Source organism: Canis lupus, chromosome 1 (assembly GCF_011100685.1).
Source record: "Canis lupus familiaris isolate Mischka breed German Shepherd chromosome 1, alternate assembly UU_Cfam_GSD_1.0, whole genome shotgun sequence".
NCBI lineage: Eukaryota > Metazoa > Chordata > Mammalia > Carnivora > Canidae > Canis > Canis lupus.
In genome coordinates, this window is record NC_049222.1 from 38,771,276 (window position 1) to 38,784,490 (window position 13,215).

Below are 13,215 nucleotides of genomic sequence, written 5' to 3' on the forward strand. Positions count from 1 at the left end.
CTCCGGAGCCCCCCCGCCCCGCCCCGCCCCGCCCCGAGGACCGCAGCGACTCGCGCTCGCGGGGACCATGCGGCGCGCGGCTCCCGGCGGGTCCCGGCCCAGCACACTCCGGGGCGGCCCCGCGCGCCGCTGACCCGCGCGAGTCCCGCGGCTGAGCCGGCCCCGCCCCCGCCCCCGCCCCGCCCGCCGCGCCCCTCCCCGCCCCCTCCCTCCCCGCGGCGGCGGCGGCGGCGGCGCATCCAGGGGCGGCGCGGAGCGGATCGGCCGGCCGCCGGCGCCTGCGAGCTCCCGGCTGCGGGGGATTCACTTTGCCGCCCTTACGCTTCTCCGTCCTCGCGCTCCCCGGGGCCTCCGGGCGCCGGCCCTCGCCTGGCCTCTCCGCGGAAAACTTGGCCATTCCCCGTCCCCTAGGAGGAGAGGCTCCAAAGTTCCGAGAACTGGTGCCGCGGCGGGGCTGCGGTCCCACCATGTGCACCAACATAGTTTACGAGTGGCTGAGAGCGCTGCAGCTCCCGCAGTACGCCGAGGCCTTCGTGGATAACGGCTACGACGACCTGGAGGTGTGCAAGCAGATCGGGGACCCGGACCTGGACGCCATCGGGGTGCTGGCGCCCGCGCACCGCCGCCGCATCCTGGAGGCCGTGCGCCGGCTGCGGGAGCAGGACGCCGCCGCCGCCGGCCTCTACTTCACGCTCGAGCCGCAGCCGCCGCCGCCGCCGCCGCCGCCGCCGCCCGCGGTCGCCGTGCCCTCCGGCCGCCGGGGGGAGCCGTGCGGCGGCGCGGCCCCGGGCCCCCGCGGGGACCCCCGCAGCAGGGAGCTGGTGAGCTACCCCAAACTGAAGCTGAAGATCATGATCAGGGATAAGCTGGTCCGCGACGGCATCCACCTGAGCAAGCCCCCGTACTCCCGCAAGGTAAGCGGCGGCGCGCGGGGCGCGGGGGGCGCGGGGGCGCGGGGGGCGCGGGGCGCGGGGGGCACGGCCAGGCGCCGCGCCCCTTCCAGCGACCACGGGGGGCAAGGGTGCCTCGGGCACCGGAGGTCCTCTTCTCTGCCCCTTCTGTATTCGCTCTTCAATCCTTGCTTGCTGGTGTCACCTGCGGTCGCCAAGACGCGGTCCCCACTCCCAGGTGTCGGTTCTAAACCAGGACCGAGCCCCCGCCTAGGCTCCCGAGCTCACCTGCCGGGAACCCGAGCGCGGCGCTGCCTCGCGAGCAGAGGCCGGTCCACATGCCCTGCCCAGCGGGGTTCAGGTCCGAAGGGGGCCCGGGTGGGGAATACCACCCCGCTCTCTTTTTTCTTGTTCTCTTCCCTGGCTTTCTGAGAAACTTCCAAAAGGGAAATTGGCCAACTCTAGAAATCCACGCCCTGTTGCTCTCAGTTCCCTGGAGTCGAATCCCTGCCCTGCCCTGCCGCAGATTTGGAAAGTGAACCACTGACCTGGACATCCTGGGGGGACATCCCATGTCCACTTGGGAGGAGTTTCTTCGACTTAAGTGCAGGGAGGTGATCAGTGCTAAAGACGCTGGAGATAATGGGGCCAGTAAGGGTCTCCTGCCCGGGTCTTTGCTGGGGCACCAGTTGGGTTTACTGTTAATCCAGATGAGACGAAGCAGGTACAGCTGTGAGTTCTGGAAAGTCTGAGTCGACTCACGTTTGGAAACAGAGAGCACAGCCCAAAGAAGTGAGATGTTCAGTGGCCAGAGAGGAATTCCCTGGGGCGGAAGCCACAGAAGGAGCCCAGGGGTTATGGCAACTGCTCTGTGAGGAAGCCTGAACTACGGACCTGGGCAAGGAATAAATAAGCAACAGAAAGTCTGCTTTTCATACAAAAGCTCGCCCTCCAGCTGACTCTGCCCAGTTTGGGTTTCTGGATGCATCCGGGTAGAGGGTCCTGTCTTCAAAGGGAAAAGTAGGCAGTATAGGCAGTCCCCAAGCCTGCTCCTTGTTACCCAGGGAAAGGAGCCCCCTCCTCCCTCCCAGCTGGAAATCCTATAGAGAAGCCCAGAGGGAAACGGTGGCAAAGAAGCTGCAGCTGGGGATGGGGGTCGGGGGGCAGCTGTCCCCACAGCTCCCGAACCCAGAAACATGGATCATCTCAAAGTTTTGCGTCACTTGATTTGCTTTATATTCTTAAGTAAAGGTCATAATGTCCGGATTTAAGGAAAGGCAAGCAAAAACTTGGTAAAAAGTGGGTAAGATAGATGAAAATGAAGGGTTTCATATTATCCGCATGTTATCTTGTAAGAGAGAGAGAGGCAATTTGGGTAACCTGCTTGGGAGTATAAATGTGTCTTATGAAAATAAATAGGGCAGGTCTGAAGGACGGTTGGCCTCAAATTAAGCACATATTCCGGTTACCCGCTCTGGGTTACTGATGTGTGCCTCCGGCAGGGGAATAGAGAGGAAAGCGTGCTTTTCCCAGGCAGGTGGAGTTAGTTAAGGCTGGCGTGGATAGACGGGTTGGACCCCTGAAGGTGCGTTCCTGGAGATAGCAGGCCACAGGAGCTCAAGGCGGCCCGACCCCTGTGATGTACATCGCGGGAAGTGACTTGGGTGCGGGTGGAGAAGATGTGAGCGCGTGGGCACAGGGTGAGGGCACAGGTCAAGGCCTGGGCAGGAGGAGATACAGAGAACAAGGTGTGTCACCAGGGCTTGCTTATCCTTCAGGAACAGGGCTGTGTCCAGGCAAGAGGGCAGAGGCGACGGTGGGCTGGAGAGGAGAGCTGAGTGCAGGAAGCGTCACGTTTGGGCCTGGTACTTAACACAGGCACAGATATCAAACTTAGAAGCCGAGAAAGATTCTTGTATGGACATGAAATGTGTGGGTGTCGGCCTCAGACTGTACCCTCCTGCCCAGATCAATGTGTAATATTTGAGCAAGTGCAAATTTCACCTTGTGTCATAATACTGCTTATTTTCCGTCTACGTGATTCTTTCCGCCAACTCCTGTATAAATCCCATAACAACGTTTGGTAACGAAGGTACATCCCATTTGCTTTCCGTACACATTTAATTCTGGTTCTTGACTTGATGAAAGAATAAAGTGGGGGCAGAAGTGTTTTCGTACCTCCACTGACGCTCCGCCTGGGGGCCAAAAAAATAGAGATGACAAACTGAACTGTAAAAAAAGTTCTTTTCCTGTACTTTTATATATTTGTTACAAGAAAAGCCTGCAGTCAGAACTGGAACATAATTTTAACGCACGCAGGTGTGTAGAGCCAGATCACGTTGGTCATTCTGGATTTGTTGCTTCTGTGTGCGTTGCCTCTACAGTTTTGGGTTTTAAATTATTTAAGAATTGTCTTCTGACGCAGCTTGTTCCTGGGCAGACAGCACTAGGACTTTTCTGTAAAATAGGATCCACATTATAGTGTCTCGAGGCTCCGTGGCTGTGTCATGATCAGAATGAGCAGGTGTTCATTAAGTGCTTTTGGGATTCTCCTTATTCGAGGGAGCCTCGCATTTCATTTATGGCCATTTGCATCCTTGATCCCTGTGGTTTTTTTGTGGATGGTGTTTTTTTTGTTTTGTTTTGTTTTTGTATTTTGGCGAGAATAGTAGATGGCTTGAAAGCAGGTTTATACCATGGATGGTCAAGGCGGGAATAGCAAATCTTTACAGAGGAAAGTAAATTGAAGAATTTTCCCAAGAATCACCAGAAAGGACCTTAGGATTCTAGGATTTGCTTCAGGAACAGTTAAAGTTTGGGGTACTGTGCTGCTGTTCTGGGTTCATCTTACCAGCTGTTGCCACCTTCCCTTCTTAGATGAATTACAGTGTAAGTAAAAGGTAAGTTTTGCTTTGCTTTCCAAAGACAGTAATTAAAAGCTAAGTTCAAAGTAAGTTCTTTGTTTTCCAAAGCAGGTCTGCAGCTTTAGAAAACAGGAGCTTGGAAAGAACACTGCTTGCAATCAAAAAGCGATTGGATGAGTCCCTTTTCTGTCCTGTATTTAGCTTCTGTGACTGCTGTGATTAGTGGAATGGGCAATGTTTTCATGGGGTAGGGATTAGATACAACTGTATACATACTATCTCAGTACTTCACCTGGCTTCCCTTCCAGCCTCTAGGCTCTAGATTACTCTGCTTGGCCAGTTGCAGAAGCCCTGCCCTCCAGGAACTTGAGGTGAAGCAGGGAAGACATAAAATGGAATGAACAGTAATGCTAAAGTGTGATGATTGCTCTGGTGGGGAGTACATGATGCCATGGACAGGTGCATCCAACTGCATTTGCAGGGAGGTGGGTCAGGGCAGGCTTTCTAGAACTTGGCATTTGGTCAGAGAACTGAAGTTTGGGAGGGTTTGGACTGAGGAAGAGCAGGATCCTAAGGGGAAGAATATTCTAGACAGAACAGTACGTGCAAAGGCCAAGATCCCAGGGAATTGAGCATGCAATGGGGCAACGGGAATTTAAGGGGATTAAGTCTGGCTGAAGCACAGAATGCCTGGAGGGAAAGGCAAGAGATGGAGAGACAGGCAGTGGCTGGTCCTGGATGGCTTTGAACTCATATTTAGGAATTTGGAGTGTATCTTGAGAGGGGGGCTGTTGATGGATCCTGACCAGGGGCAGGGTGAACAGCTAGGTTGTTGCAGAGTCAGGAGGGATTTGCTGGTGGCCTGGACTGTGTGGCCGTGGGGGTGGAGCAGTGGGGGTAACTGAGAGGTGGAATGGATGACAGTGTGGATGCCCGGGGTGCAAGGAGAAAGGTCGAGATGACGTGCAGATGTCTGGGTTATGATTATGATGCTATTCTCTGACGAGGTAAGGGACTCAAAAGAAGAGCACATTTGGGGAGAAAGATGTTACCTTCAGGTATAAACATACAGAATATTTTCATTCCCTTAAAAATCCTCTCGTGTTCCTCCTCCCTAGAACCCCTGGCAACCACTAATCTTTTTCCTGTTTCGATAGTTTTCTCTAGAACATCCTACAGTTGGAAGCATCCGGTATGTAGTTCTTTTGGATCAGCTTCTTTCACTTAGCAGTGTGCATTTAAGGTTCCCCCATGTCACCTCATGGCTTGACAGCTCATTTCTCTTTAGCGCTGAAACACATTCCACCGTCTGGATGTATCACTGACAACTTTCTAATGAGGTTTGGCTGAGAAGACAACTGTGGCTACAGCTGGAGGGGACGGGAGACTAAGGCAAGGGAAAGGTTTTGTGGAGTTATGTGGTTTTTTTTTTTTTTTTTTTTTTTAAGGATGAGAGGAACTGGAACATGACTAAGTGTTGGCGGTAGGGAGCCCGAGAAAGGGGACATCCCACAGGTCAAGGTCTTGGAGGAAGTGGGAGGGAATTGTACCTGAAGCACTGGAAGGAGAAGGTGGATTTGCTGCTAGTGGGGGAGGGGTGCCTTCTCCAGGGTGAGAGAGCAGAGGAAGGATGGGCGAGGTGGGGGTCACATGGAGGAGTCCTCATTTCTCTGTTTGACCATCTGATACTAGTGTGGGGGGGGAGTGGAGGGTTTAGAGGTTTATGGAGAAGGCTGTGTTCATAAATACTGGTTGCTATGACCTGGTGCATACGGCTGTGCCTAAACGTAAACCGCACACAGCAGTTCTTATAGGATGTACGTAACTACACGTCTGTAGAAGGTGCCATCATCATTAGTGTGTACCTGGTGCAGGTTGCAGGCTCTGCCTGAGATTTGCTCAAGTCCTGTGTGTGTGGTTTGGCAGCGCTAGGAAGTGCGGTGCGGCAGGTGGGAAGGGCATGGGCTCCGAAGGGTCTCTGTTGGGCGGCAGGCCTGGAAGAGAGGAAAGCAGGCCCCGGGGGTGGAGGGGGGGGGTGGGGGATTGGGGGGGTGGGGGGGGGTGGCGGAGAAGATGGGGCAGGCTTCTCGACTTCTTCACTTGAAACGTATGTGCCTGCCATACATTACCAGTTAAAACTGAGTTAGTAGAAACTTATTTAAAAATAAATAAATAAATAAATAAATAAATAAATAAATAAATAAATAAATAATGCTGTAAGGGCGTTAGGCTTCATTCACACCTCAACACCGTGAATTTAATTATGTAACAAAACTCCCAGGGTAGTAGGTCTGCTAATGGATGCTCCAGAGACACGGCTGGGGATGAAGGAATATGGAGACAGAGGTGGCGTGAGGGCCAGGGTGAGGATATAGAAGTATTTAGAGAGACAGAGGTTAGGGAAGGTAACTTTGGAGTTTTGCTTTGGGTCCTGGCAGAGCTGAAATGACAACAGATCTCCCTCCCCCACATTCCTCTGCCTCCATGGGGTTACCAGGGATAGATTGGAAGCCAGCGAAGTTCAATTTTCCCAACTCAAATCAACATCCTCAAGGAAACCTCTGCCTAGGCAAATGAAGATCCTTCTAGGCTTCTCTGTGTTTAGTCCCTGATTGGACCATGGTGGAAGGAAAGGGCCGGGAGGAGATGACTTTCCTTTATAGTTTACTTTCCAGAGAGTTTCCAACATGTGGACTTAGCCAGCCAGCTGTCCATCTATCTGCCCATCTGTCTGCTGAAGGAGCATGACACGTGGACCTTGTACCAGTGTTGGTTCATACCCTCAGAGTCCCTTAGGTGAAATTGGAAGCTGGCCCCCATACACAGAGGGGAGAGAAGGACCAGAGCGGGTGGACCAGGCCAGATTGGTGGCGGGTTTGATGAGCAAGGGACCTGACATGTGAGGCTTGTCTTGGGAGGCTACACAGTGAGTAGCTCTCTGCACCTGCCTGCCTGAATTGTAAAGGTTTCTATAGAGGTTTTAACAGGGTAAAGTCATGTATATCACTCAGATGATCTCAGTGACATGTTCCTCTCTCAAGGCTGCGTTCTTGAAGTCCTCCCAATGTGGGAACAGTGGGAGTAGCATTCATTCCAAGAACAGGGGAAGAGGCGAGGAGCCTCTGATGGCTGGAGTCCAGCTCTTGGGTCATTGGGTGGTCACGTTCCCTCCCTGACCTTCTTCAACAGCTAGGCCCTGGGGTTACTGCAGTGAACCAGATAGACACGGTTCCTGCTTATAATCAATGGATGTGTACGTGCAGGGCCTAACCCAGTATCTGATGTGCAGTGGTGGTACCACATAACAGTTGAATGTAGGATGTGAAATGTGAAGGTGATCTGGCTGTGACGTTTGTCACCCTTTTTTTTTTTTTTTGCAGGGAAGTGAAGTTTCTATTTAGGGCAAATAAAATATTGCACACAGAAAACTTATAAATGATAAAATGCTAAATAAAAAATTATTACTGCTACTAGATATTACTCCTAAAAAAAACCAGTTACTCCTAGTAAATCAAGAGCATAATCCAGTTGTCTTCTGAGAGTACAGAATAGGAAAAAGGGATCTCCTCCCCTGATCTAGATATTGCATTCATATGCATCAGCCTGATGCCATCATGGCTATCTCGGGAGGCTGTGTCTCAGAGGTAGTTCATCCTGAGCTTATAGACAACTAAATACTACAGATTTATTACACATGCCGTTGTCAGGCTAGGTTTTTCCAGCTCCTGTTATTGTAAACTTGTGGAATTTACGTTTGTCTCTGACATTTTATCTTGTTGGTTCATTCTTTTCAGACACTTGTTTGTCTCTTTTTGTATATTTTTTATTGGAGTTCAATTTGCCAACATATAGCATAACATCCAGTGCTCATCCCGTCAAGTGCCCCCTCGGTGCCCAACACCCAGTCACCCCATCCCCCCACCCACCTTCCTTTCCACCACCCCTTGTTTGTTTCCCAGTTAGGAGTCTTTCATGCTCTGTCTCCCTTTCTGATATTTCCCACTCATTTTTTCTCCTTTCCCCTTTATTCCCTTTCACTATTTTTTATATTCCCCAAATGAATGAGACCATATAATGTTTGTTCTTTTCCGATTGACTTAACTTCACTCAGCATAATACCCACCAGTTCCATCCACGTCGAAGCAAATGGTGGGTATTCGCCCTTTCTGATGGCCGAGTAATATTCCATTGTATACATAGACCACTTCTTCTTTATCCATTCATCTTGCGATGGACACCGAGGCTCCTTCCACAATTTGTCACCCTATTTCTCTTTTTTAAGATTTTATTTATTTAGTTACAATAGATGTAGAGAGAGAGAGGCAGAGACACAGGCAGAGGGAGAAGCAGGCTCCATGCCGGGAGCCCGACGCGGGACTTGATCCGGGGACTCCAGGAAGGTGCCCTGGGCCAAAGGCAGGTGCCAAACCGCTGAGCCACCCAGGGATCCCCAATTTGTCACCCTATTGATCATCGGGGTTGATTCAGTTGATCTGGAAGGCAAGGTGAGTGTCCCCTTACCCCTTCCATGTGCGTCTCTCCCAAAGCTGTGCACTCGGTCTAAGAGGGTGACCTTCCCCAGTAGAGGAGGACCATTCTTTGGTCAAGGGTATACGAATAGCTGTATTCCTCTGCTAGATCCTCCAAACAAGCTCACAAGGTCCATTTGTAGGAGAAAGTAGGGTAGTCAAGCTTCCAAGACCCTGGACACATACAAATGAGGTACCGCATGTGGCAGTCTACTTTTTGAAAGAAACAAACAAAACAGTTGAGTGTTGTTTCCACAAATGCCAAGGGTTGGTGAATTTTGTGTTTGTGTTTGTTTCAAATGTCAAAAAAAAAGATCAGCTTCAGTCAAAACATGAATGAAGATTATCAGTGATGACATTTAAAATCGAAGTATGTTTATTCGTCAAGTACTACCGAAGAGGAACTGGGAATTAAAATGCTAGTTGGGGGACACCTGTGTAGCTCAGCAGTTGAGCCTCTGCCTTTGGCCCATGGCATGATCCTGGATTCCCGGGCTCGAGTGCCGCATCGGGCTCCTTGCATGGAGCCTGCTTCTCCTCCCTCTGCCTATGTCTCTGCCTCTTTCTCTCTGTGTCTCATAAATAAATAAATAAAATGTTTTAAAAAAAATGCTAGTTGGGCAGGTCATTTACAAAGCAGACCTCGGGGGCACGTGGGGGGCTCAGTCCATTCGGTGTCTACCTTGAGCTCAGCTCCCTGCTCGATGGGGAGTGTTTCTCCCTCTCCCTCTGCCGCTCCCCCTACTTGTGATCTCTGTCAAATAAATAAAATCTTCAAAACAAAACAAAAAGCAGACTTCTGGAGCATAGCCAGGACCGGAGTGCAAAATTTCAGAAGGTGCTCATCATCGGGGGCGTGCAAGTCTAGGCCCTGCTTGTGGGCTGGCTGCCATGAAACGAAATCAATCCATCATCGTGAAATACCAGGTATTCGTGGGCATCGCCGGCAGACATCCAATCACACACTAGCCGTCACTTGCTCTTCCCACGCTCCAAACCTGGGCTCAGCAGCAGTGTGCTGTGGGCAGAAAGGGGCCAGGCTCTCACACGAGGCCAGCACGCTTCCTGTGCATGAGGGTGGCTCTGGAGCTCACCCGGGGGGAGAGCGCTGTGCAGCCGGGGGTCCTCTCTGCCCACACCGGGCTGCGGTGGTTGAGAGCTCAGGCTCAGAACCAGACTGCAGAGGTCAGGTCCCAGCTCTGCTCCGTGCTGGGTCACCTCGGCCTCCTGCAAAAAGTGGACAGTGCTAGCGACTGCTTTATGTAAGGTTCTTGTGGAGATTAGATGAGGTATAATTTCTATCAGGTCCCTAGGGCTGCTGTCATAAAGTACCACAGAGTAGGTCTATAAAACAACAGAAACTGATTCTCGCACAGTTTAAAGCTACAAGTTCAGAGTTAAGGTGTTCCTAGGATCTTCCTCCAAAATCCTAAGGGCCTGCACTGTGATTTACCTGTAGGGGCCACCGAAACCTCCAAAGGCCATCTCTGTATCTGTCGGAACAAGTGGCCCAAGTGGCAGCACAGCTGAAACAGAGCCTTCTCTTGTTCTGGGCTGAACTCAAAACTAGTAGCTTTTCTAGTGTCTTGGTAAATAGTTTAGGGTAGCACCTCCCAGTGAGGGATAGGTTGCCTCCAAAGTCCAAAGAGTCCCATGTAGGGGTTGTGCTTCTTTTTTGGTTTTAGGAGGGACCAGATGCAACAACTTACCCTCACTTAAGAAAGGATATCTCAATATTGCCCCCCACCCCAGGGCTCCTGAAAATTCCATTGAGGTAAAAGGCCCCTCAATTTGAGTCAGAGGTCTCGCCTTCTGATATGCAAATTTCTTAGCTTTAAGTCTAGAGTACTTGCTACTTGTTCACTAGGTCCAAGCAGCATAATCTCATCAATGTAATGGACCAGTGGAAGGCAAAGGTGATCAAGAACCCTGTGAACTAAATCATGACATAGACCGGAGAGTTGATACACCTCCTGGAGGTGGGACAATGAAGGTATACTGGTGGCCTTGCTTGGTGCATATGGAGGCACTGAGCAGATAGCCTTGGCCAGATGCATAGCCTGGCTCGTGGTGAGTGCTCACCTATGTTAGATCCTAATAGGACATAGCTAATCTTGCTCAGCTTATTCCGGCCTCCATTATAGTGGTCTTACGTCAGCTTTGTACAGAAAAGTCCATTGGCTCAGGTTTTGTTCCTGACAAGAGAGGTATTTGGTAATTAGTGGCAGATTTTTACTACTAATGTTGCCCAGTCATATCTTGCCTGAGGATACAATAATGAAAATAATTTTTAAAAATATAAGCACTTTGGAATTTAGACTTTCAAAATTAGGTTATAATCTTCAAATCAGTTACTTGGTAGATCACAGCGTTTCTGTTACTCAAAACATTTCTGAAGCTCTAGGGCCTACAGAACACTAGAACATAAGCAGTGGTGGCAAGGCTTCATTCTCTTGAGGTGGATCGGGTTTGGGGTAAACACCTAAAGTGATTTAGAATGAAATCTGACAATTTTGAGTAGTGACAGTCAAGAAAGTATGAAAAAGAAGACAGAATCTGACAACAAAATGAGTATTTTTTTTCTTGGTATGACTTCTAAAATGGTTTTAAATTTTATGATATTTATAATCCTTTTCCTACTTTTGAAACCTTTAAAAATATGCTCTTTCGGGATCCCTGGGTGGCGCAGCGGTTTGGTGCCTGCCTTTGGCCCAGGGCGCGATCCTGGAGACCCGGGATCAAATCCCACGTCAGGCTCCTGGTGCATGGAGCCTGCTTCTCCCTCTGCCTGTGTCTCTGCCTCTCTCTCTCTCTGTAACTATCATAAATAAATAAAAATTTAAAAAAAAAATATGCTCTTTCTGTGTATCCAAGTCTTAAGTATGGAATGCCTCAACAAAGCTTTGTAAAACACGAACGTCAATTCCGTACATAGTTGCAAAGAGCTCAAGGCCGCTAGTCAGGGACTCTTCTGATAGATAATTAGTGTAAAGGTGCTTGTGGCCTTAGAGGGGAGGAGTTAAGTAAACCGTGCATAGATATTAGTAAATGCAGCCCTCGAAGGGTTAATCTGGATTTGGATATTCTCCTAGTGTTCGTATAGCTTTTCCTTTACTTGTCCTGCTGTTCTTAGAAAAGCTCTGCTATATGCTTGTCTTCTCAAATCTTAGAGAAGTCAGAGTTGTCATTTCCCCTCTCATTCTTGAGGGCAAAGAAGATGTTAAAGGTAAGGACACCAGTGTTAAGAATGCCCTTATGAACTTTGTATGCTTTTAGGTAGTTGTCTAAGGCACGTTATGACAAAAAAAAAAAAAAAAAAAGAAGATTAAGTTTTTGATAAAAATGTTCTTTTTAGATTATATAATTGCTCTGGTCCCAGTTCACTGGGAGTAGAGTATTTTTTGAGATGAATTTTCTTAAAGTAAGGTGAGTCAGATGACGTGGACTTGACCAGGGCTGGTCCTTGAAATAGATAAGGATATCCTGAGGTATTTGGAAGAACATTGCCCATAGCAAGGGAAAATACCCCAGGAACCACGATGGGTATAGCCTCTGAAGGTTACAGCCTGTGTAGGGTTAGAACAAGCACCGAGGCCTTGGCTTATTATTACTACTGCCTGAACTTGAGTTGGTAGGTTTTTAACAGTTATTTTCTAAGTTTTATGAAAAAATGATATTTCAGATCACCCACTGATTTGGACTTGGGGGGCCTGGGAGGGATAGGAAGGAAATTCTCGTTTTTAGTCAATATAAAAACTATTAAGGATAAATAACTGTGGATCATGCCAGAAAGCATTAAGGATACAATCTGTCTTATGTAGGGACTAAGTGACATCTAATAGTTTAAAGAGATTTCATTACTGCTGCTAATTGAAATAAATGGTCTGATGAGCTCTAAAAACCTGACTGTTAGGTTTCCATAAAATCATAAATACAAACAGAATAAGACCTACATCATTTGGAACACGTCCAAAAGATAAGGAAAACATTGGTATGTATTTTTTGTTTACCCAAATCATAACGAATGGTGGTTCCAAGTTTTAAGATGTTGTCCCTAGAACTTATAACTTTACAACAAGACTAGAGGTGTCAGAGTATACAACTTTCTAGTACCCTACTTCTACTTGAGAGAATTATCGTAAGTCACGATCATGGGATGATACACAGTAACTTTTTCCTTGATTTCTTCTTTCGTTTTAAAGCAATTAACAATTAAACAAGGAATTCATTTTAATTTTAAAGTATTCAAACCTAGTAAACATATTTTATCTATGACATAAAATTCGTACTTAACCAAATTATGGTATTAAACTTTGCAGTTTGTGCTGTCTTACTGTTTTTGAATTTTCAACACAAAAACTCAGAGTGGTCACAAAGAAATAATAGAATTAAGTACTTTAAGTTTCGTTTCTTTGGTTTTCCGAATCATATTTCTATCATTGTTTATTTCAAACCTACTGTTAAGGAATATATCTTCATACCGTAAGAAAGATGAGACAACTTTTACAAACTTATTCTAGGAAAGGACTCTTGTAAACCAAGTCGTGGGTTGGTGCCAACTGTAGAACCAGGAGTTGTCTGGTAACACTCACGCAGAACACAGCGCTTATTAAAAGGACAGGTAATAACAAGATGCTAATTGGAAGTGAATGCACATACCATTAAAACTCAGCAGTAACTGCAGCAAGTACCACTTAGACCAGAGATATTTAGGAAGGAGTGTTTTACCACTCACGTTGTTTAGAACTGTCTGTAGAGCATGTTTATAATTAAAAAGTTTATTTTGTTTAGGGACCTTAGAATTGCCTGCAACTAGGGTGAAGCCTGTCCTCTGCCCTACCCTGGAAGACATAAAGAAGTGTGGTCATTTTAGTTTAAGAGAAGCCATTTCTTCTGTAAAGTGGTGCTGGCCTCTCTCTCACAGGGTGGTAG

At 48.3% G+C, this 13,215-nt stretch overlaps 1 protein-coding gene across 1 annotated transcript in view; it reads left to right on the top strand.

Moving 5' to 3' along the window:
- The first annotated feature begins 255 nt into the window (after positions 1-255).
- The window catches only part of SAMD5 (sterile alpha motif domain containing 5), a 57,444-nt gene continuing 44,484 nt past the window's right edge, over positions 256-13,215 (top strand). The window contains exon 1 of the mRNA XM_038526297.1: positions 256-914. Coding sequence (XP_038382225.1) covers positions 468-914 — 447 coding nt within the window. The 5' untranslated portion in view covers positions 256-467. The remainder of the gene's footprint in view (positions 915-13,215) is intronic.